This window comes from Corapipo altera, unplaced genomic scaffold, assembly GCF_003945725.1.
Source record: "Corapipo altera isolate COAL_440 unplaced genomic scaffold, ASM394572v1 2b, whole genome shotgun sequence".
In the NCBI taxonomy this organism is placed as follows: Eukaryota; Metazoa; Chordata; class Aves; order Passeriformes; family Pipridae; genus Corapipo; species Corapipo altera.
The window spans coordinates 33,516,975-33,541,365 of NW_020884874.1; the positions used below are offsets into that span (position 1 = coordinate 33,516,975).

General features: G+C 36.1%; 1 protein-coding gene across 3 annotated transcripts in view; it reads right to left on the reverse strand.

Moving 5' to 3' along the window:
* Positions 1–7,811: 7,811 nt before the first annotated feature.
* PDE10A (phosphodiesterase 10A) overlaps positions 7,812–24,391 on the reverse strand; it is a 355,321-nt gene continuing 338,741 nt past the window's right edge. For 2 of the 3 annotated variants that reach the window (XM_027633637.1, XM_027633642.1), the window contains exons 19-22: positions 23,812–23,923; positions 19,555–19,635; positions 16,431–16,519; positions 11,846–12,491 (exon numbers count right to left, since the gene is read on the reverse strand). In XM_027633637.1, the coding sequence (XP_027489438.1) occupies positions 12,374–12,491; positions 16,431–16,519; positions 19,555–19,635; positions 23,812–23,923 (400 nt within the window). In that variant the 3' untranslated portion in view covers positions 11,846–12,373. Of the gene's footprint in view, positions 12,492–16,430; positions 16,520–19,554; positions 19,636–23,811; positions 23,924–24,391 lie in introns of all 3 variants that reach the window. The other variant, XM_027633632.1, reaches the window with a different exon arrangement.

Below are 24,391 nucleotides of genomic sequence, written 5' to 3' on the forward strand. Positions count from 1 at the left end.
CAAAAAATCAGATCTATTGCTACAAGTTTTATGCATATTATCTTTCCCCTCAAATGCCCTGAAATGCAAATGTCTTACAGTTGTTATGCATTTTGTCATGGTAACAGTCATGAGTTCCATTTACTTTAGTTTCATGTTGTTATTACATAAAAAGGCACAATCAAGCAGAGGGCAGGGGGTGCATTTGAAGGGTTAGATGTATTTGCTCTGTAAGCCTTGGTGAGGAGCCTGAACCAGACTAACATAGCTGGAGTGACCTTGCACTCAGATCTATGGAGCAGTTCAGAGGCTGCATAGGCCCATTGCACTGAGCAGAGGCAGACAATGGTTACGGAAGAGGCAGAATGAAGGTAGACTCTTGCTCAGTTATCCCTAGCACAGAAGCAGGCTGGATGCTGTACTGAGTTGATGTGTAATCTGCATTGCGTAGTGGGCCCGCGGAGGTACTTGTGCCAAATGCAAGCTCCAAACTGATAAGAGGGGGCAATCAGCATTTGCATTATTAGAGCAGGTCAACCATTACACTGCTACCTTTGGAGTCTAAATGGGCATCGTACTTCAGGAACTGACAATGATTTAGGCATTTACACCTGTCCCAACCTCACTTTAAGACTGGTCTTTATGAAATGATTCAGCAGGACCTTTCTGTGAAAACCATCCATGAACACAGCCAGAATCCAGACCAAATTTTTTCACACGTACCAGGACAGGGCTGAAGGCTCTAGACTGCAGAGGGGAAACAGAACGAAGATGAGTGAAGGAGGTTCACTAAAGAACTGGGATAATTCAATGTTTGTTGTGCTGGGCAAGCTTTATACAAATGAAAAAATGGACCCCTTAAATACAGCTCATCCATCAGAAAGTGTTTACAGGATCTGAGAACAGCACTGCAGTCCAGCTATTCAACAGTCACAGCATCCAGTCTCATCACTACCACAGGGAAGGCTCGTGAGAATACCAGCAGGCTCCAGGACTAGATTTAAGAGAGTTTCTAAAATTAGATCCTTGAACAACACCAGGATTCCTTAACAAGTCAAAATCTAAGATAGTTTTTAAATGTAGCTCTTTGTCTACATCCCAGTTTCCTAATCACACTTTTGTTCCAGAAACATAACTTGCATGTCATCCAAAGCAGTTGCTGCACTCAGTCTTGAAACACGGACTTGTCTGTTAGAAAGCACTCACCCCACTGCAGACACAGGTAAAGTATCTCTACACAAAGCATCTTAAACGGAAAAAAACAAGATGCACGGATTTGTTCTGAGATACTGCTGGCAAGTTGCACTGTTTAGTCTGTGTATTAGGAATGCCAAAAATAAAAGTTTACTGGCATTCATACAGTATGCAGGGCTTCAATAGTTCTTATTATTTTACCATAATTCTAAAGTCAAAGTTTAAACTATAAAGCAGAGCCTGATATCTTAGGTGGCTTTTTGGCAATGTCAGACCAGACTTCCCACTCCCTGGCACATTCATTCTCCTCCCATAAACCTTTTGAATATATTGGCTGATTTAATCCAAACTTCAGATAAGAGTCTCAAAAATAACAAAGTTCCACATTTGATAAAAGAGGTGGCTCTTTAGGGAGAGAACTGAGGTGCACCCCAGAACTTTTCATTCTGTTGACCAGTTTCTACAGAATATGTGAGTCTGTTTCTCACAGCCAAAGCATGGCAAGAGATGGATTGTAACAGCAGAGAATTTCAAAATCACACATAAAGATAGCAGAAAACCTAACTGAATTTTTTTAAATCTAAGTACAATAATGCAAACCAACAGGAACCTGGGCTTCATCACCCCTGTGATCAGAGGAATACCTATTTGGGAACACAGTGCACGCTCAGGCACTTTGGGCAGGATTTCACATGAGCTCTGCTCCTGTGGATTCCACTAGTTAATAGTGTTGGGAGCAGAGATGATGACCATGGTCTCCTGTGCAGTCTTTTCTGCACAGAGGTATAGTTGGTTTGGTTGTGTCTACTCCTTGCTGTTTTGGCAATTGGCAGAGATTACCTTAGCAGTGGTACTTATCTCTTACTTGTCAAACAGAGAGGACTCACAGACCACCCTCCAATCCTATTAGTGCAGTGTCAGTGGGTGAAAAGTCTGTTTCTGCGTGTTCTCATCCAATTGCTACTGCAAGTGTTGAGATTATGTTATCTTTAAAAATCATCATAGCTACTTGGAGTCTATATAACCTGGAGAAGAAATATCTAGGCAGTTTATTATCATGTTAAACTTAACTATCCTCAGAGCAAAAAATGTGGGATTTTTCCAAATATTCTTTAATGGAGTTTTCACAAGACTTCCCTCTCACCATTTCTTGGCATGTAGAAAATATAGCCTGTGACATTTTTCTCCCAGTATTTGAAACTGACAGTCACTGCAATGTGGGTATAGTACTGGAGAACGACACAGGTTGTGGGAAAACCACGCATTTTAAAAATATTTGCTTTTATGACCATCCACAGGAAAAAGCATGTGAAAGATTTGAACCCTGTAGGGTACTGTGGAGAATTACACAGTTCATATTTGGATTCTAATGGTTTCTAATCTTATTACAGAATGTGATGTTCTATTTTTTTTTCCCCAAGGTGAAAGTAACACTAGTGAAAAGGCTGTTCCCAACCATTTTATCTCCAGGATAACTTGATGAGACGAGCTCTCAAGAAAGGAAGAGAATTCAGCCTGTTCCAGCCAGAGAGTTCCTCTCTTTCTGCTGAGGTTACCAGTATTCCCCTCAATTCAGGACAAAAATGGCAGTAATATCACTTATGGAAGGAGAGAAAATGCACTACAGCCATCAGCCTACCCCGGAAAGTATATAGAAAAGACAATTCCAGACTGTGTCAACTGCATTAGCCTTGACTGCAGCAGCATAAACATTAAATTACAGCATTCTCAGTTATGGGACTCTCTCGCTTAAAATGTAGAGTTGCTACTAAAACACAGTAAAAGAGTTAGTGGCAAGTCATTGACACAAAGCCTTTCCACATCTCCAAAAGGAATAATGTCCTGCTCCAGTTTTCCCACGTTATGGATTATATCGACTGACATGACTGAAAAAGATGACACAGATCGTCTCTTGGTACATGTTCCACTTGAAAGAATGAAAAAAAATCTGTCCTGTTTACCATGTGAATGTCTGCTACAGCATTTCCCATAGCATCAATATTTCTGGGGAAGAGAAATATCCGTGTCCAGAAGTGTTTTGTCAGATAAAGGCTAGATACCAAACAGAAATGGAAGCTCAAGCAAATTCTGCAAGCTCTGTTTTACTGCCACTGTAAGTTAGCAGCAAAAAGAGTAAGATACACAAGTGGGTTCATCTATGACACAGGCTATGCAGGATCAACTAAATTCAGGAAATTGGAAAAAGGTCTTGTAAATGAAAAACCATCTTGATCTCCCTCTGTAGTCCCTTTGTGTCACTTCCTAAACAGATTCATAATACAGCTTTAGCTTCAAAAGAAAAGCACCAGGATCCCCAAATAAATTAATTTAATCTATGCCAACTCCTCATAAAGACACCATCTGAAGCACTTCAGAAATCTCTTCTGCATGATAAGCATTACACAGCACTTCTATGAAGCACAGAGTGATTCTGCATGAGGATCTTATGCAATTCAGGGCAAAACCTACTATTTAGAAAGGCTGGGGAGCTGAGACTTCAGATCAGCCTCCTTACTTTAAGTTAGCCAGTGGGTGAGAGAAGCTTTCACCATAAGCGTAGCCCATCTTTCATTTTAGTTTTGCCCTCACCTTACCCTCACATGGCAAAGTATTTACTTCATTCCAAGCTTTTCAAGTATGTAATACTGCATGAAAATTATTACTCTCAGGGCAGAGAGAAACTCAGGTCTCCTTTGCAAATTCCAGTCCACTAACTCTGTCTTTGGTACACACCCTGTTCTTTGTCCTTTATATGAACCTTGAAAACATAGCCCTGAAGAATAGCTTTATACTTTTAATTCTTAGTCACTGGGAATTAATTCAGACCACAGAAATTGAGAGTGTAGAAGAGGTTGTAGAGATGGCAGTCTGTTCTACTCATACAATTCCCAAAGGTGAAAGGAAAAAAACAGAAATTGCTCTACCAGAAAAGAAAATTTGCAGCACAAAAAGAGCAGAAATAAAAAAAAGCAGAAAATTAGGAACTTGCCAATCTTATCAGCAAATTCTATTTAATGATTTCAAAGAATTGACTTAGAAGTTTTCATATAGCAACTAGATCTCTCATAGGATGTTAGTTCTCCTATATGAAGTTTTCTTTTAAGCTTGCAGTACAGTACTTCTTGATTTTCTGAGACTGATGGTCTTGGGGTCTTGGGATTCACATGCCTTGTGGTGAAGGACAGAAAAAGTCTTCAACTGACGCTTCACCAGCTAGAATGGCAACCATTTCTAAACACTAAATCAGCTCCTTCTGATATGTTGGCATTGCAAAGGTTTAGACAAACTCAAAGAAAACTGCTGTCCTTGTACATTCCAGAAGAAAAACTCTATTAGCAGACAACCTGTGTTAGCTACAAGTCCCAGGTCATGTGTAAGTTCTTTAGGTTCTCTTGATGAACCAGACACTTAGTTCACTAATGCTTCTGGTATATCCCCAGTAAAGCATAGCTAGCTCTGATGGCAATGCTCTGCTGTAGGCAGGAGGAGGGATTTCAGAGAACAATTTCCTGTATTATCCAGGAAAGACAACGTCCAAAGGGAATATATGCTAAGTTTTTATGTATTATTTTACACATGGCCCAACAAAAAGCAACATAAGAAACTAGTATTTATTCCTTGGAAACTTTAGTTTTACCACACTTGTGATTCTAGAGTACCTAGAACCTTTACTAGTTCTGTGACTTTGAAAACTTTGAAACTTTGAAAGGAAGGTAGTATATTGCACGTGCAGCTCTGTATGAAGCTATAGCATGTTTTAATATGTTTTGTAACAAATCCTGAAAACCACTGAGAACTGCAAAAAGATACACCCAGTTCCCTAGTCAGATACCAAGTCCAAAATGAGAAGTTGTCTGACAACTGGAGCTGAATGAGATAGTTTAAAGGACATAGAGAATTACCCATACCACTTCCAGCAGCCCTGGAACAGGGCCCTGCAAAATGGCTGCAGAATAGGAACTACACAGATGTGGCACCCAAACCCATTTGACATTATCACTTACACAGAAGTCAGTAAAGATTTAAAATAAAATTTGCCACAGTGTTTAATTATAGGAATTTTAATTTTTTTAAGATTATATGTCACTGCAACAGCTCAAAAGTTGTTAAAGATGCAACTCCATATGCCAGCTTGAAAGCTTGCACTGTAATTTCCTTGTCTTCCCCTCACACTGGGAGAAAATGGAAAGGGAGGTGCTCAGCAGCAGCACACCTGAGAGCATCACAGCCCTGTGATAACTGTCCTCACCTGACAGGGAAATGAACATCATTATATATATTATAAGATGACCACCTGCTCGCCTCTACACATATTTTGAATTCTGGACTGCATGTAACTAGGAATGTTTCCAAACATGCACAATACCAAAGAAAAAAAAAGTGTTTAGAGGCTTAAATAACTTAAAGAAGCCCCCAAACCATAGAGTGTTGAGCAACTTACACAAGATCATAATGAAAATCTGTCACAGAACAATTTTATTCCTTCAAGTCCATAAGTAGCATCTTAACAGATGTCCATTGTCTTTCCAAATGTACTGTAAATATTCTTCTCTTCAAGCTTCAGTATATTTTCATGTTAAAAAGAAAGGCACACATTGCTAGCCTTTTTCCCATGCTAGTCACAAGAGAAAATACATTTTTTTTTTTAACCAGGTTGGGATTTTTTTTGTCACAGGATGTAAAATACACCTGAAATTGAATATTTTTTCTTTCCGCAAGTCAGCAGCAGAAAACAACTTGGACTTCACTAGCTGGAAATTAACACTAGTTATCATACCATTTCTCTTATTTGTAATCAACTTGTCCATCAGCACTAACTTGAAACTACCCATATTCATCACTCTACCACATTCACCACTCCTAACATTGATAATAAAATTTTCGAAGGCTTCTGACAGATACTGACTTTCATAGGTCCTTCTTGGTTTTTTGGTATCTTTTTTCTTTTTTTTTTTTATGAGACCTATTTTTTCATTTCCATATGCTTATTAAATAGTGTGTATTAACAACTGATGTTGCTTCTATAAGCAGCAGAAATACTGCTAAAGGAACAGAAGTAGCTCTACAAAAATCATTTTCTCACTTGTATTCACAGGGTTTACAATGCTGTAAAAAAGAAAAACAACTAATTCCAGCTGAATGTTTACAGATGATGGGGTGAAAATCATTTAGCCCTTCTAGCAATGTTACAACCCCCCCCCAAAAAAACCCACATGAAAGTAAAACTTTACCTGGTATAATTAATTCTTTTCACAGTTCTTGAATCTCAGATTTCTCCTTTCTTTCAGACTTTTAAACAACAGGCCTTATGTACACACGAACTACCTTCTGAAGCATCTCTCTGTAATTCATTCTTGACCCAGAGACAAAGACCTTCATCTTCGTAAGCAACTTCCACGGTACAGGTAGCTCTTCCATAGCACTACTGAAACACACTGAAAAAAACTTTTCTCCCTAATCTGAAGAGAGACTACAGATTGAGGAAGGGGAATTTCTCCTTAGTAATTGTCTTCAGCAAAATAAGTACAACAAAATAATCTCCACCACTTGTTGAGCAGGTGAAAGTCATTGATATTTCTGGCACAGAGCACTTGGATACTTTCAAATAAGCCAAATTCAGAGTTCCTCAAAACCAACAGCAATACTCGTTTCCTCCCCAAATGAGTTAAGGTGCTTTTGCATTTATATTTTCCACTATCTGCAATGGAATATATTTGGGGCTGATTTTTGGGGTTGATTTTTGTAAGTTTCTGATGATGTTTTTCAATAACAGTGGGCTACAATTGTTTAAAAAAGCACACCAAATGGACAGTGACCATCAATGGCAAAGCACTATTCTGTGCTACAAGAGTCTGCACAAACAGAAAAATATGTCATCCATCTGCCATCAGTTTCAGCATCTTGACCAGAAAGTCATTAATTGATTCCAGCCTTTAGATCCTTGCCAACAATACAGAAACAGGTGGAAAGGACTAAATTAATAGTATACACAGAAACATTCCACTTCTATTGTCTATCCCTAAAAATAATTAAGAAAGTTTTAACAACCCCCTAATGAACAAACCCTAAAAAACACATTAAGTATCAGTGCATTTTCTGTCTCATCACGTAAGATAGCCCTCATAGTACAATCCTTGCAGCTTTCTGGAAGGGCTGGTTACAAGAGGTGGATAGATACATAGGATTTTTTTTTCCATCTATTTTTAATTTTATTTTTAATGTGTTGTTCAGAATTTTGTTTTATGGTTCCTTGAACCTACATTGTACTGTATTGGCAGCTGTTAAAGCCTTATATTGCTTTGGACTAGCAAACCTTACAAATTTGGGTGCAATTCTTTTACAATTCAGCATATGAGTACCTGTGTAATTCCCAAAAGGTAGCATTAGCTGCACTGACATTTGACAGTGTCAAAGCAAGGATCTGTATGGAAGTTATCTGCCAACAGCAAGGTAAGTTCTCTGGCAGCATGAGGCCAAACAGAAAAGGGCACCCCTTTGAAGTTTGTGACAATGTGAACTTGCAATAGGTAATAAAAATATATTAAGAAAAAAATTGTCCTGTGTTAGGAAAACGCACCATAAGTAAACTCAAAATACAAGGAAAACCAAGCACTACCTATTTAAAAGACTCCACCAAATTTTGAATCGCTTTGTGCTGTGGTTTACTTATGGTGTAAACACACATATACACATTCCCATCCCTCACTTGCATTCCCAATAACAGCAAAAATAAACATGAAAAATAATATTAAAAAACTCTGTATTCAGTAATATTCACACCAAAGTATATGTATAGATATAACCATTAAAATTATGAACATTTCTAAATATATTTTATGTATCATACATATATTTATATGTATAATTACATATCCACAGAAGTAGTCTTGCTGTGCTAGAGCCAGCAGTAAAAGCAAAAACAGGTTTCACAATAGGACACCCATATATGCATACATACTGGCTGTTTGGTTTGTGAATTTATTTACAACTTAACTATATCATAATAAATGCTTACTGTTCTATTGTACAAACGTAATAGTAAAGGTTTAGGTTTGTTTTTTAAATACAAAGACTGCAAATGAATACATGAAAAAAATTACACACCATGTACAGTATTTATAATTTATAAATGCAAAGTTAAGACCTCTTTAAATTATTGCACTTGCATATTTTTTTACAAAGATAAGTTTATATGTATCATATATATATATATGTGTGTAAATATATATATATATAAAACAAAATTTTCAGCTCACTAAATGTAGTAAAGTTGAATGTTGTTACCTTGAAGTTCTTTCTTCTTCACATAACAGCCCAACCTGAATTTTGAATATTTATGAAACTACTCTACAAATCAGTTTGATCTACCCTAGAAAGCAGTCCATTATTTTAGGGTTTTTGACAGAGTATACACCCGTATTACAATCGAGCACAGTTTTTGGTCAGAAAGCAAAACAAAAATTATGATGTGCCTTTGCTAGATTGGGATATATAACTTAAAGTTTGAACATGAACTTCATTGTAGTCGCGTGTAGAAAGCCTTTTCCACGTTTAGAATGAATAAATTAATTGTTACACTTCACAGAACTGGTCCTATATCACAGTGTTTGAGGCAAATGCATTATTTCAAGAGGGTCATAATTGAGTCAAGTATCTAATAATCTCTATGTTTTAACATGAATAGTGCTTTTTGCTTTCCCTACAATTTTAACATTAAATGCTCTAAATGCAGTCACAGCAAACTGATCACATTGTTCTAAGTTTAAACACATGAAAGGAATCTGTGCCACATAAAAAGATGAATTCCACTTTGCATGTCCCCTCCAATTTAATATACTTCATCATATATTCCAGCCAGAAAAACCTAATTGCATTTCTCTAATGGTCACTTATAAAAAAAAAAAAATTACTGCTATGAGTATATAGGAGTATGTTGCACAACCGTACAAAATTCATAGATTAATTTTAACAGTGGAGTTTCCGTTAGTGCTGTAATAAAATATGCAGTATTTCAGACAAGTATCATGCTATGTCAACTATTTTTCTCAGTTAGCATATACCTTTCAGGCACCATTTCATAATACATTGGAAATGCTCAGTTACAGCTTCAAACAGTGCTTTTACCTTTACTAGGCTTAGAGGGGAAGAACAATAGCAATTCTGGGAATATAAAGTCTAACACTTCTAGGAAAGGAAAGGTCTGTTAGGCTTTTTATACGTTCTTATTGAATTTGGGCAAGATCAGTTTTAGTAGGGTAAAAATGCAAAGAGGAATGTCTATTTGCATTTTAACTTAATGAGTTGGATGTCTCAATTTGTGAGTTCAAGTTCAGAACTTTGATCAATTAAATCTTAATATGTGTTTGAGTCATGAAATTGAAATGCAGCTCCAAAGTTTTAATTTTTGATGTTTTTAACTTTGGAAGTGCAGGTATAAGTCTTTTTCTAAAAAATATTTACACATACGAATCTATACTCTCTAAATGCTAAGATAGACTATATTTGATTTAAAAAGAATTCATCATGGCTATTTTTATTGGTCTCAGTGCTAAGAAAGAGTAACATTTTGTCATGACCTTTCTCCTTTTACACACCAGGAAATCAAACCAAACCGCAGGCATTGGAGCCAGAATTTTTAATTCTAATAAACATTATACTATAGCAAACATATATTTTATGTGGTTCGGATAGTTTTGTATTAGAAACAGTACCCGATTCACTTGAGACATTAGTAAAACAACTGATTGTCAATTTGAAAAATTTGCCAGGGAAACAGGCTCTCTATCAGTACTTATAAACTTCAAAACAAAATCATATGTGATACTGTCAAATATTTTGAATAGTAAGAAACAGAACTAGTGAAGTTATCTTTATTGTCGATGAGTAAAAGATGAATGAAAATCTTTCTATACACACAGGCACAGTATGATAAGGAATAGTGTTGCAATGCTTTTAAGATCAGCATTTTTAAATGGAGAAAAAAAAAAAGGGGGAGAATAACCACAAATATACTTTAACCATGAAGGAAAATGTTCCATCCAGTTGTTGGGGTATCTGAATTTCAAAGAGTATTTTTGTAGTCACCACAGATTTAGATAATTTCCACGTAAATTAGGATCAGTGGACTGTGTCTCCATTACTTAGGGGATGAAAGGTTGCATCTGCAAGATTTAGCTGAAACAGAATAGCTAAGGAGTAAAACAGAGGACACAGCATGAGATATTACTCATTCTACTTTGGTGTAATTGTTTCTGTCTTTTTTTTTTTTAATTTCAAAACAGTTTGCTGTGATTAACAATTAATTTCTGCATTTAGAATTGGCAAAGCACACAGTAAAAAATTATGGGGCTGTAACCTGCATCATACAAATAAGATAACTTCATATTGAATTCTCAGCCTGTGAGATCTCTATGTACAGCAAAGGCTTAGGTGCATTTATACATTATGCGATTATGGATCACATACTGTACACATATACAGATAGTGGCATGTGCTCGACCATAACAGAAGGCAAAACTCAAGAGTCCAGGTTGTTCACACAAAACCCATTAGATGGCATGCCTATTAGAGCAATACAGCCCAAAAGACATGAGATGGAAAAAGAGAACCTCTGTTCTGTCTTTAAGTCACTACTAGTATTTTTTGCAGTTACACAATGGCCATGTTATCATGGAACCACTACAAGTGTTCATTACCTGTGAAAAAGCATATAATGCAGTATAGGCTGTATGTGAAAGGTGTGCAAAGACGGTGTTTTCACCTACTGTGTGGATCACTGTGAAGATTTTTTTCTCATTATCTTTGAGAGAAAGAAAAAGGCAAATTAAGTGTTGTTGAAACATACTCTGTACAATTGCACTAAATTTAAGAGTGGCATTCAACATACGGTCTTAAAGGCTGTGCCTAAGTTTGTAAGGCTAAAGCCTAAGTCAGCACAGAACTGTAAACACACTGTTTTAGAGTACTTTTCTTCAGTCAGCTATTCTTTCACTAAGAAAGGCAGTTCTAATCCTGGAAATTTTGCTGAACTAGGGGGAAAAAACAAACAGACAAATGGAGAAGTTTCCTAATTTCACTCATCTTGGGACAGGGGAAAAAAGCAGTAGAAGACATGCAGTGTTACTGTGCAACACAAAAGCTAGTCAATACAAACACATTTTTGATTTATTGTGATGGTACCACAATCCCTCTTATCAGACCTGAATTTTCTGACAAGGCTTTTGTTCCCAGCAGATAGCATACTTCAGGTATGTCTCTAATAAGTTTTAAAATACAACTCAGCAGGTAGAAATAAAAACTATGACTTTACTTAATTGTGAGTTACGCAAGGAAATCTTTGCTGTCACATCTAAATTTTAATCTGATACCTCTGTCATTATGGATACAAAAACTCCAACCTGAAACTCCTTCTCATATCAGAGATAATTATCCAGTACTTCTAGGGTTTTAAGGGAGGAGTTTATAAATCATTCTAAATAACGAAGCACCATCACTAGTTCTATCAACATTTCCCTTATGAGTGACAGACAATTTGCATCATGATGCTTAATGAAGTACTTTAAAACTTTAACCTGAATGTTGGTTTTCCTTTAGTTTGCAGCAAGAGAATTCACTGTAACCTAAGCATAAATTATAATCTCCAAGGATTCTGCTGGAATTCAAACTGATTACAAGTAGATCACACATAAACATTCACAATAGCAATGGGTATATTGTTCTATTTATAGCCAAGAACTCCCAAGTGACACTGGTGTTAAAGCCAGCCACAGTACGGTATAATAAAAGTACCATTGAAACCCTTACTATAAAGATACAATTTAGAAGTACCCCCTAAGATTCCCCCCACCCCCACCCCCCATCAGTTTTAAATTAAGGCCTCAGCAATGTAGCCCATGAGATAAGGCCAGTCTTTTATATTCACAAGTTCTCTTTTGATAGCTGACTCCAAAACATCTGGGTTGTCATTTTCTCTCTATTGACTTTGTGTCACTGGTGTAGATCAGGAGATTGGCTGCCAGAGTCATTCAGCTGAGGTAACTCCATGGCTGTTACCTTCCTAGGCAGGTCTACTTCTTAGTTAGAATTTTGTAGCTTTTCTTTTTCCTTTTTTTTTTTCCAAATAAAAATGAAACAAAACAAAAAAAAAATCCCCAAAATAAGAAGGGGTGCTTTTCAGATTGAAGCAATCTGTTGCTGCTGTTCAGTCATCAATCTTCACAGGAAGAGAATCTGAGGTCCCAGGAGCAAGGGACTGGGAGGAAATCCATATAGAGGCTTCCTCACCTCTTGTTACTTTCTCCCATTGGTTGAGATTGTCCCTGCAGGTGCAAAAAAGTCAAAGGTAAAGCACTGTTCATAAGTTCACTGGGATTTATTTCTTCCTAACAATACTGTCTGTTGTACTACACATTGATATTTATTATGCTATATATTAGTTCTTGTATGTCATCAAGCTTTTATCATCTTTACATTTTTCAGCCTTCAACTTCAGTTATCTCATTTTATAATTCTGTCTGATTCATATCCATGTTGACTATATACAAGGCTATGGCACACCTTTCCGAGGGCAAGCCCTGATGCTAGAGGCTACCACCTTCTTCCATTGCAAATTTATAGCCTTCATGGCTGTGGGAAAACACAGTTGTGAGCCAGGAGAGACATGACTGTGGAAACTCTGTGGCAAAAGGCAGTATCTGATGGAGTCTACGAAAGAGAGCTGGTGCCTCTAGGGTGAACACCTACTCCATTTTCTGCAGGCACATGGAAACCTGCTCTGCCAATGCTCTAGGCCAACTGGAAATCATGAAGCCAGCATTAATATGGCACTGAACCTCAGCTAATACAATCGGGCATTAAGGATCAGAAAAAGTGAACCATCACTATTTCTACGTCTCTTTCCTGAAACTGGGAAAGTGATGAAAATTGCAGCCAAAATATTTTTAAATTAAATCAATTTCAGCAAGAATTGAGAGACATAAAAGCACAAAAACCCAGTTTTAAATTATTTGGTCTGAAAAAAAGGAAAAAAATAAATCACTTCATCCTCAAAATAATTACACTACCATATATTTGCCTCTTTGGTAGGCCTATTGAGTATGTGGGCTACAAAACATAGGAAAGACCTATTCTGAACACTGTAACACAGGTGGTTAGTAGTTTTGATCTACACAGAATTACGAGAAAGCATTTAAAAATGTGGAATAAATTACCAGACAAGAAAAATGGGACTGTTAGCTGCTACCCTACCTCAGGAATATCAATGTGATACTTTTTAAATAAATTTTTTTTTTTTTTTTTTTTTTTAAGGTGTTGATAGTATGATCAATTTGCCCTTGAGCTTCTGGTGAAGACCTGGCTCCCACTGTCTGGAATAAATGCCCAGAGGCTCTCAAAAGAAAAACCTTGATGCTCACATGCTGCCTTGGCTGCTTTTGCTGCTATTATTGGCGTTTGCATTTCAAAGAACACAAGGATGCAGCAGCTCAAATACTGTGTTCCAAGAATGAGCATTGCTAGTGAATGGGTGATATCAAAATTTGTTCAGTCAGCAACTGAGGAAATACCAAACAAGAGTGAGGCTGTATTCTTCTCCTCACGCTGAATAACAATTACCTATCAAAAATAAAGGGAAAAAAATGTAGTGCAAAATCAGCTATTTGAAATACTCTAGACTATTCTAAACCTGGGAATAACATCATTTTTTTCTAATTGTGGACTGAAGTTATATCTGTGTTCTGATTTCCTACTTTGCATTTCCAAGTCTGAATTCAAGCTTCCTCTTCGTTCTCTTCAAAGACAAAGCAGAGGGTAATTTCAATGCCAAGCTAAAACTGCTCTTCAGAAGACTTTATGCCAGGGTGTGGATTTTCAGCAAGCTCTTTATTCTTAAGGAAATCTTAAACCTCATCCACACAGCTATGCTCCAGTTCTGCATCAGCAGAATCTAAATTAAAGAATACACAATACCAAGACAGGGAGCTGTGTCTGTACAGAGTTCTGCCCAGTGTGGAGACTATGTCAGTATAGCTTTCAGAAGCATCAGTATTACAATTTGAATAACAAATAACAAACATAATTTCAGCAACAGAAAAAGTTCATATTATCTCTGCCATGAGTCTGATTGCCTGTGCTTCAGACATCACACCTTCTACAGAGAAACCTGCTCTTGAAAAGATGTTCATGCTTTATCTTCAGAATTATGGAGAATCTTTCATCTAGAACACATGCTTACATGGGTGTTTAATATTCACAATTCAACTTTAAGCCTCCTTGTCTGAGTACTAAAAGATGGACCATCAAGTAATACAGGCCACTTTTGTAAATAAGCTTCGTTTGGATATCCATGTGTCCAAAAATCAAAAGAGCTGTGTCTTCCCAGAACCCTGCTTCTAAAAAAGATGTTGTGCAGTCTTAAGCACTCAATCTAGCCTCTCTAAGCCTCAGTTTCCATTAAGTGGATTAACAACACTAATTTCATACCATAGGTACTGACTATGCAAATAGTTCTACAGTAAATACAAACCCATTTCTAAGACCTCCCATTTGACTGTGCTAGTAAGAGAACTTTCCTGATATCCAGTGCTAAGGTTACTTTGTTAATCATACAGACTCTGCAAGACATTTTCATGTTAAGAGCATACAGATCATGATTTGGGTAGTAAAGGTACACCCGAATGTTCTTTTTTGAATATTTAGACTGCAAGTATTCTTAACCTGCTAAATTAATGAGTTTTGCTTAAACAGAAAGCATGCTATGGAGACAGTTACAGATTTTGATCAAGTCTTTACTGTGAGGGTGGTGAGGCACTGGAATAAGTTGCCCAGAGGATGCCCCATCCTTGGAATTGTTCAAGACAAGTTCAGATGGGGCTCTGAGCCCTGGTCTAGTGAAAGGTGTCCACACCTGTGGCGAGGGGATTAAACTAGATGATATTTAAGGTTCCTTCCAACTCAAACCATTCCATGATTCTATGGTTCTCTTGGACAAATTAAATATATTATGTCAGTTTATTTAGTCTGTCTCTACTAAGAACTCAAAACATTATTTTAGCTCTTTTATAAACAAAGAGCTTCTCTGAATTGGTACTCTTAAAGCACAGATGCTAACCAAAATTCCAGCTGTAGCCCTGTTAACAAAACAACTACAGAGGTAGAGCCTCCAGTCCTCCTGAATACTCCTTTCATATCCACATAAGGGTTGCACAGCCATGCCCAGCAGAGGCACCTTAGAAGCAAACAGCTATGAAGATGGCTCCTGGATACTCACTGTTTTTCATAAGAAAGTCCTCTGTATCATTGATACAGACCTATGTATTCTTCTCATGGCTATATGAAAGAGTGTTTGGATGTGAATGAAATGTTTTTGCTAACTACTATATTAAATTTCAAGACATTTGTTTGTTACTTAACACAAATAAAAAGTTCTATGCAAGCTTGAATTTAAGGACCATGACAGAAAAAAAAATATATAAGAGTAAAGAAAAGCAGTTCTCTTTTCCCACTGGATGTGGCTTTATGTACCAACTGGGTTTTTTTAGAAAATACTGATTAACCCGAAACTGGAACATTTTCATGAAATACATACTGGTTTCAACAGAAGTTTTGTCTGGAAAAATTGCTAAGGTCCAGGATATAATTATTGGACAGACCTCCCTACAACGCAATCCATCATCATTCCAGCATAGAAGCAGACAATAGGATAAAGGACTCCTGCCTCTCTGCAAGAAGAACCCAAGCTACATACCAATTGATTCATAGGAGAAAGCTACATTTGACTCTCCCTCATCCCACTGTTACTACTCTTATGCTGCCAATTACTGAATATTTTGTGGATATTTCTTTTTCTGCTTTTTAGTAAAAATGATCTGACATGAAATAAAACCACATACTAAATCTACATCTTTTCAATGAAACAGAATTCTAGCCAATTTTTTTTGTGAGAACCATGTTGAAGTAAAAAGGACACAGAAGGAAATTGCACTTAGCCAGCCTAGACAGAGATGCATAAACACTGATCTGTTCCTCTCTAATTACTTTTGGCACCCAATTCACTTTAATCAGCTGTGTCTGTAGATCTGCTTTGGATAGTCCCAGACATCAGTTATCGCCTCTGGGTTTCTGCATAGATTAATGTGAGATGTGTATCCCTGTTTATCTGCATGCAAATTCTAAAATTAAAAGTCTTCATTTCCAGACAAACTTCCAAAGCATTCCTGTTTTTTCTTTGACCAACCTACATGCTACACACATTTACTCACCTGCATGCTCGGAGTAGTGGCCCAGTTGGAGGAAAGATCTGTGCAAGTGTGGTGTAACATGGGATGGCTACAGCATTGTAGAACCCAATCTACAAAAAACAAGAATGAAAAAAAAAAGTGTTGCCAAACTACAACACTGGAAGCTAACAGCCAGCTAGCTCTGAGCTGTTGACTATTTACTTAATTACTGCTTATATTAGTTATTCACACTTCTGCATCTCCTCTTAAGATCTGAACACTTTCAAATAAGCAGCAACAGTGAAATCTCTGGTAATAACAAGTTGCTTACATGCCTTTCTTTTATGACTGGTATTTCTGCTTCAAGTAGGGTTTTCTACAGAACCTTTTATTATTCAATTGATTCATTTTATTTGCTCAGAATCTGTCTAGCTGTTTGATGTCACTAGTGGTGGAAAGTAGGTGGAGATGGAAGAGATATTTCTGCAAACATTATTCATATGATGATTCTATTTTTTAAAAAAGGAAGGTTGTGCAGCATTGCCAAAATACAATCAGATTCTGGATTGTTCTGATGTCCTCCAGCGTATGCATTGCATAGCTCAATTTACTTAACATGATGGAGGCTTTGCACATTTGGAAAGTTTCTGAAAGCTGTGCACTGTGATCAATAATTGGTTTGCACTTTCTTATGCATGTACTTCAGTGATATATTTTTAACATAATCCTATTTAAAGAGAACCAAATGAGCACCTTTTAAATGATATGTGATTCATACAGGCTTAGGGGACTATAACAGCTACAATGCCACAGCTGAAATGTCCTGACATGAAGGGATTTTTAGAAAATGCTACTTATATTATCAAGGATGACAGATTACCTTCAGACTCATTATAGCATCAGTCACTTATCTCAGACTCTTATGATAGTTGTTACAGTAGTGCACTATGATCCCTTTCTTAGGGCAAAATTTTTAAATGTCTGTTACTGAAATACTACATATTGTACCATGACCAAAGCATTTGATAATATCTCTTTTTAACACTGGCCCTTACTCAGAAATCAGAGGGCAACTTATCTCCATGAATACAAAGATTCCTCCCATACTTCTGTGTAACCAAGTCATCTCTGTACTTACTACTATATAAAAATAAGATACGTTTTCTGATCTGTGAACCCAACAGTCTGAGCTGAAGTATTTATGATGTAAACAACAGAAAGAAGGTGAGAAGGTAAGGCTATATGCAGATAGGATGTCTGCTCATCTACACTATTTCACATAATGTGTCATTTTCTTTCTACTTGTTTTTGTTTTTACTTCTTTTTTTTTGTTTGCTTTGTTTTGAGGGGGACTTTGTTTTCTCGTTTCTATTTTCTTCACAGGTTCCAAAAGGAGGGGTAGAATGGTGAATGGATCCTTGCTAACCTGGGAACAAATCCTCAGTGTAAGCTTCACAAAAGGAAGACACCAAACTCAGAGACCTTAAATCAGTTGTGCTGCAAAGGGTGTAAAGCACAACTGATCCAGGCACCCAAGTGAGAGGAATAGCTAAGTAAAGGTTATTTTTATCAAACATGAGTATTTGAGACAGAAGTAGCTATTTTCAGAGATTACATGTTTATACAAATCCTCATTTCCTAAACATCGTCATTTATATAACATGTTGATGTTTTAGTTAAAATAGTAAAAATACTCATTAATTATTTTTGCTAGAGCCCAGTGAAATGGAGGATAATAGTTTACTAAATTCTTCAGTCTCTTCATAAATACTGGAAGGGCTGCTTTTACAGATTCAAACACATCCTAAATCTCACATTTTTCTATAAGGTTGTAAGGTACAGAAACTACAACTATACTAGCAAAGTTGGCTTTTAATGTCCTGTTTAGTTCAATATTTTACTGTTATACTACTATGAAGCATGAAACAGAGCACCAAGTAAAAGAGAATCTGATGAAGACAGTACCTGAACAATACTTATTAGAATTTAAAGAGACAAAAAGCTTGTTTCTTAGATCTTTCCCTTCATTAACAATTCTCTCACAAATGCCAAGATATCTGTACATACTGTAATACCATGTACTTTTCAAGATGTTCAAAGATAACTAAAATAGTGTGTGGAAAAATAAATCAAATGCAGAAAAATGTTTTTTCTCATTTTAAGCTTGTACTAAACACACAAATTTAGTATGTTAACTGCCAATTCCTTACTATAATAAGGTGCAATAGTTTTTAAGCTAAAATATGATACAGCATATGGAGTAAAGTGTCAAAATACAAAAATTTCAGTAGTTTTGTTTAGCAATCTACCATGATTTTGTGATATGTTGTAATATATAATTTTAAATATTATTATTAATTTCAGAGTTCATAAAATGCTTTGTGAGTGCTAACAACTGACACAACATCAGAGGCCACTGAAATAAAAACACCTTTTATACAATAATAGATATATGTATGGACAAGGAACAATTTACAGTTATTTTTCTCTACTCAGACAATCAAAGGACAAGCTACCTTTTTTGTTTATCCAAAAAAATATTTCCAAGACTTTTTTCCCCCTGAAATTGTGCTTATAAAATTCCAATTTTCCCTAGAGAAAGCGTAAAACCCAGTCATTTCTGCACTCTTCTGCACCTGAAAATCAGAACCCAAAGATCTGAAAAACTAGACAATTGAGACTCTTAGAAATACACCCTTTATTGCTAAACCTGAATATTTTAACCAAGAACAAGGGATAAATTTCATTTTATACTCAGGATAAAACAGCAAAACCTTTTAGCTAAGGGCGGAAGCAACCATTTACTAAGATAAAAAGTGTTACTGACACTTCTCAAAATTGTAGGTGATTGTGGTTTGAGCTAGAGTTACAAGTACAAAGTGACAACAGCAAAGAGCACGTTGTTATTCAAGTAAAATTTTGAAAACAAGTTTTTCACTGCTACTTAAAAAATTAATGGTTTTGCATGCAGAACATAGAATTCAGCAGTCTGCATAAACTGATTTCAAATGCAATTTTCACTAATATATGAAATGGTTTTTCCATACATATAGTGTTTATTAACACTATACCATAACTATGGTATGTCTGTATGTGTGTGTGTGTATATATATATATATATATATTTACATACATACATGTACCATTTTACTGAAAGAGTTCATACCTGACCCTGAGGGACTTCATCTTTCTTGTCTCTGTCCATCATAGGAATGGGCTGGATACCTGTTTTCTTCATTTCATCACCCTGGAGAAAAGCAAATCAAGACTAGTGAGACCTAAATTATTTTCCATCTTCTATTCTTTGTCAATCTAAAAATCCAGAATTTAAAATAATGTGTGGTACAGTTCTGAGGCAATTTCAGAAAAGTGCCTAAGGAGAGTAAGGACAGACTCATTTTATACATTCACCTAAATGACAATGTAAATCACAGATGCTAAAAATTAAGTCTTTAAGTCAAAATACACATATTTTCCTTGTTTCCAAGTATGTCTTCATAACAAAAAAGCAACTGGAAGAATAAAACCAAAGAAATTCTATTGTGTTCCATTCATACTTACTCTCATCTTTCAAAACATTACCTGTTTAAAGCACCATAATACAACGACCAATAGAATACAACCGACCAATGCAAGGAAAAGCTGAGTAAAACCAGACAAATTCATATTATGCCCTCTTTGTCAACAATTTAGTCTTTTTCACCATGCTACTTTGAAGAAGTTGCCTGTCAAACAACTGTCTTTTCTTTAAGTACCTACATTCATGGGAAGAATACTGGGAAAGATGCAGTGTATCCAAAGGCCACATATATGTAATGTACAAGAGAAAACTTTCTCCCTACACTTCAGCCATTACCAGCAGAGCAGCTAGAACATGTTTCTGAGCCTGTAGTAGTTTGGACTTTGTTGGGCCTTGAAAACAATCACTCCTTAAAAATCCATAAGTAGCTGGCTACTTTCCGTAACAAATTGAAGTTTCCAAGTCTTATGCCTCAATCGCCTTGCCAAAACACCATAGATGTTTAATCTTGAGGGGGAAAGGCAACTACAGCAATGGCTGGTTTTATCTACTGCCCACATCTGAGATTCCAAAGTGATCTTTAAATTGCTAATCTTATGTATTGGCAAGGTTTTGGTAGTGGGGGAGGCTAGAGAAGTGACTTTGATGACTTCTGTGAGAAGAGGCCAGAAGCTTCCCCCATGTCCAACAGAACCAACACCAGCACAATGAGGGCTGCTATGGAGAAAGTTAACTCCAACCCAGCCAGACCCAATACACCTTAGTTAGGGAGAATGCTTATGCAGAATAGCTGCTCATACAACATTTCCTTATCTGTGTCCTTTAATGTGAGATTCAGCCTACAAAGGTTTAGCTATCCGAAAGCTTGGGACATTCCCTAAATCTGTGTTCTATCTTTCTGCCACAGCTATTGAAGATATCTCCAGAACACATTTTATTACATCTTATAAGATTCTCAAAGCCACATTTTAAGTGCCAATGTGCCTTTCCAAGGGAAGATTTTGCTACCTTTACTCAAAGAGAAGTTTGCACTATAATAAATTGACTCTGGTCTGAGCAGAGCATCTTTCTGTTTGAGTGTCTTGCAAATACCTTGAGTCTAGAGAAAATGGGGACTTCTGGAAGTCAATTCCCTCTTGCATATTTGGCCTCAACATCACTTATTAACTATGATCCTGTTCAATTAACCAACAAGAGACATAATCAGGAAGCTATTTTTTAATTGATGCCTATATTATTCTCTGCATTATTTCTTTCACCAGGTAGTTAAGAGAGTCTCAAATCATGGAATGTAGTCTCTGTTAGACATTTTGCTGTTGAAAGAAACAAAGGGAAAGGCCTCATTCCTCAGCTGAGGGTGGGGGGGGTGGGGGGGGGGAAGACACCTGTAACAATTCCAAGCACAGAACAATTATTATTTAGGAATTGTAAGCAAATATTGCTTTCATATGTCCCCAGTAAATAATATTTAATTTTTTTCCATTTGGTTGAAGTATTGCAATTGACTGATCCAAGACTGTTCTATGGTTACCATAGTCTCAATGATAAGAACCTTAACACTAAACCATTTAGCATCATATGATTTTAAGCAATTTGATTAACATAATATTAAGTGCCTGAGAAACACTTGAATTCAGAACTTTGAGAAAGCTTTCCAGCCTCTGACTGATTATAGCAAAACTGAACAAATCTCAGATTCATCTTAACCCTTTCATATGCACTATAAACACAAGTTTTTTATGTTCAGTATGAGAACATATATATGATACACTGTTATTAAAAATACTGCTTTTATCCTCATGGTTATGATCATGATCAGAAAGTTAAACACGAAATTTTAACCCAGAAAGTTTGTATCACACTTGCAGTACAGCTGTAATAAATGGCTTATAAGTCTCTTAAAAAATACTGCAGAAAGGGTTTAACAACTGCCTCATATCTCACATCACAAAAAAAAAATAAAAATCACAGCAGACATATTTATACAAGTTAGTAATCCTATCTAATTGATGAGCAACATATTATTTTGCTTGAATTGTAGCACTCTGAGAAAGTTTCATGTTATCAAGGCAGAACTTAGCTGAAGACACCAGCTATACTGGGGTTCAATGACAGAGATCAGTGTGACATACCACAAAATTGCTGCAACCTCTTCAGGAGTTATTGTTTTAGTTAACGACTACACAAAGAAGAAATATTATAAAAACACTCTGATTACATCATTCAACACATTAAGATTATGAACTCAAGTAGTAATTACAAGCAGTAGTTTATCCTTCTCTTAGAACTGTAATATTCTATTCTACTTGTAACTTATGTAGTGTAACCATTCAATATAGTTAAATACACTTTTCTAGAGGTAACTACGTAACAATTTATGCAGTGAAATCTAATCTTTCTATACCTGTGGCTGGATCTGTCAGCCATCCTGCCTGGATCACAGTTTATTCAATTTCTGCTGTGTTTCAATTAATCTCCTCTTAAAAGAGGATTCAGTAAAACATCAATTACAGAATTCAATTTCTGTCAATAAATTCTAATTTACATTTGTTCCATGAAATAGCAATATATCAAGATCTACCTTGATAAACTCATCCTTGGATTACCAAAAAAGTTAATGTCTGGATAGGCTCAATTACACCCATAATTCCATTTTTACTATTGTCAAGTAGAAAAAAGTTTGATTCTTCCTTCTCGACTGAATTCACAAGATTTGCATTGAAAAGTCTTTTTACTTATAAGCAAAAAATTGAGTATGTAATCACTGAGGGTCATCAACATTTTATCTCCATTATACCTCTCACAAGGACACTCACTTTCCAGTGCAGGGATTTCAGAAAGTGAGTACTAAACTAGATCTTTGAGCTTATATATTTTTCAAATATTTTGTTATAGTCTGAGCTGTTTATAATTACGAGAATGAGAACATGTGAATACTAAAGACACAAGCCATGCACATCTGGTATTTCATAATGAACGTGCAACAGGCAGAATAACAATCTCCACACTATATGCATGCTACATCAATTCCATGGGTCTGATTTCTATTTCATGCCTGTGTAAAACAGAAATAAGCCCACTGAACATTGCAGACTTTCACAGGGCACATAAGAGAACAACACTTCATCCTACACACATGCAATAGTAGTTCTGAAAATACAACGTATTTTCTAAAGTTGCATAACTCAGCTCTATGCAACAACTTCAGAATTTATTCCTTACTTCTAAAGTAGTCAGTTCCACTTTAAAAATTAAACAATGAGAACATTTACTCCTGCGCATAAAACACGTGGGAGATTGAATCTTTATTTGTGAACACAATTATATTAGTACAGCTCAATGCCTTATTTCAATTCTCAGTACATCTTAAGTGCATCTTCAGTATATTAAAAACTCAACTATATCTGAGACCCAGTTATTGAGCTGGCTCACAAAGAAGATTCAAATGGTCAGATGAGGAAAATTTTCAAGTTTGCCATATTTGCTTTAGCATTTCCTGGACTTATACTACAGCTTTGTTTCAAGTATATTTCAATGCAGCTGACCTGGAAGCTGGTTTCATATTTTGCATTTCTAGAATACAAATATATCCTTCATAAAACTACAGTTAGTGACCCAAAAGACCTTCCAGACTTTCTTCTGTGTTCTGTTGCTTGGTCACGTTATGTTAGGACATACTTTCTACATTTTCTTTAACAGAGAGAAAGAACACTGCCTGAAAATTAGATATCTAACTTAGCTCTTTAAATAGCTTCAGAGAAAACAACAAACACATGCCTGCACCAGTAAACTCTCTTCAAAACAAGCACACCAAATTATTGATCAAAAAATACTTCTAGTTGGGTTTCGTCCTTTCTGAATACTTCAATCTATAAAAAGAGTAGAGAAGAGAAACACACGTACCTCAGCCCAGAACTCCGCATATATATCATTGGCCGTCAGTCTGGTAACTGGCCACAACTTTGTTACAGAACACAAATCACAAGCCGTCATCATCAGGCCAATCACTCTATCCCTAAAACAAAATAACATTAAATTGTAAGAATTAATGGTCACTCTGCAAGGTTTTTATTTGCCCTTCCTCAGGTCAATCATCAGTAATGTATATATACTACAAATTTTCTCCCACTTAGCTTGTTTCTTTCTCACTTTTTTGTGATTGATTGGTAAGGTATCACACAAATTGTAAACTATATTCCCTGTTGTATTCCCTACGTTGTTTGCAACCAGACTTCATTGACCATTCCCTACATAATCACATACACAGACCAGTCCATAGAATGCCTGTCTGTTAAAACATTCACATGCCCCTCTCTAATTTTCTGAAAATACAGTATAAGTCTATAAAAAGAAAGATGGCATATCCAGTTGCTGCATTTCTTTCTGTTCTTTAGAGAGGAAAATATTCTCCATATAAGAGAAAAAATTAAAAAAATTAGTTCTATTTCAAGGTACTCTGTCATTGCTTTTTTGAAATGAATTT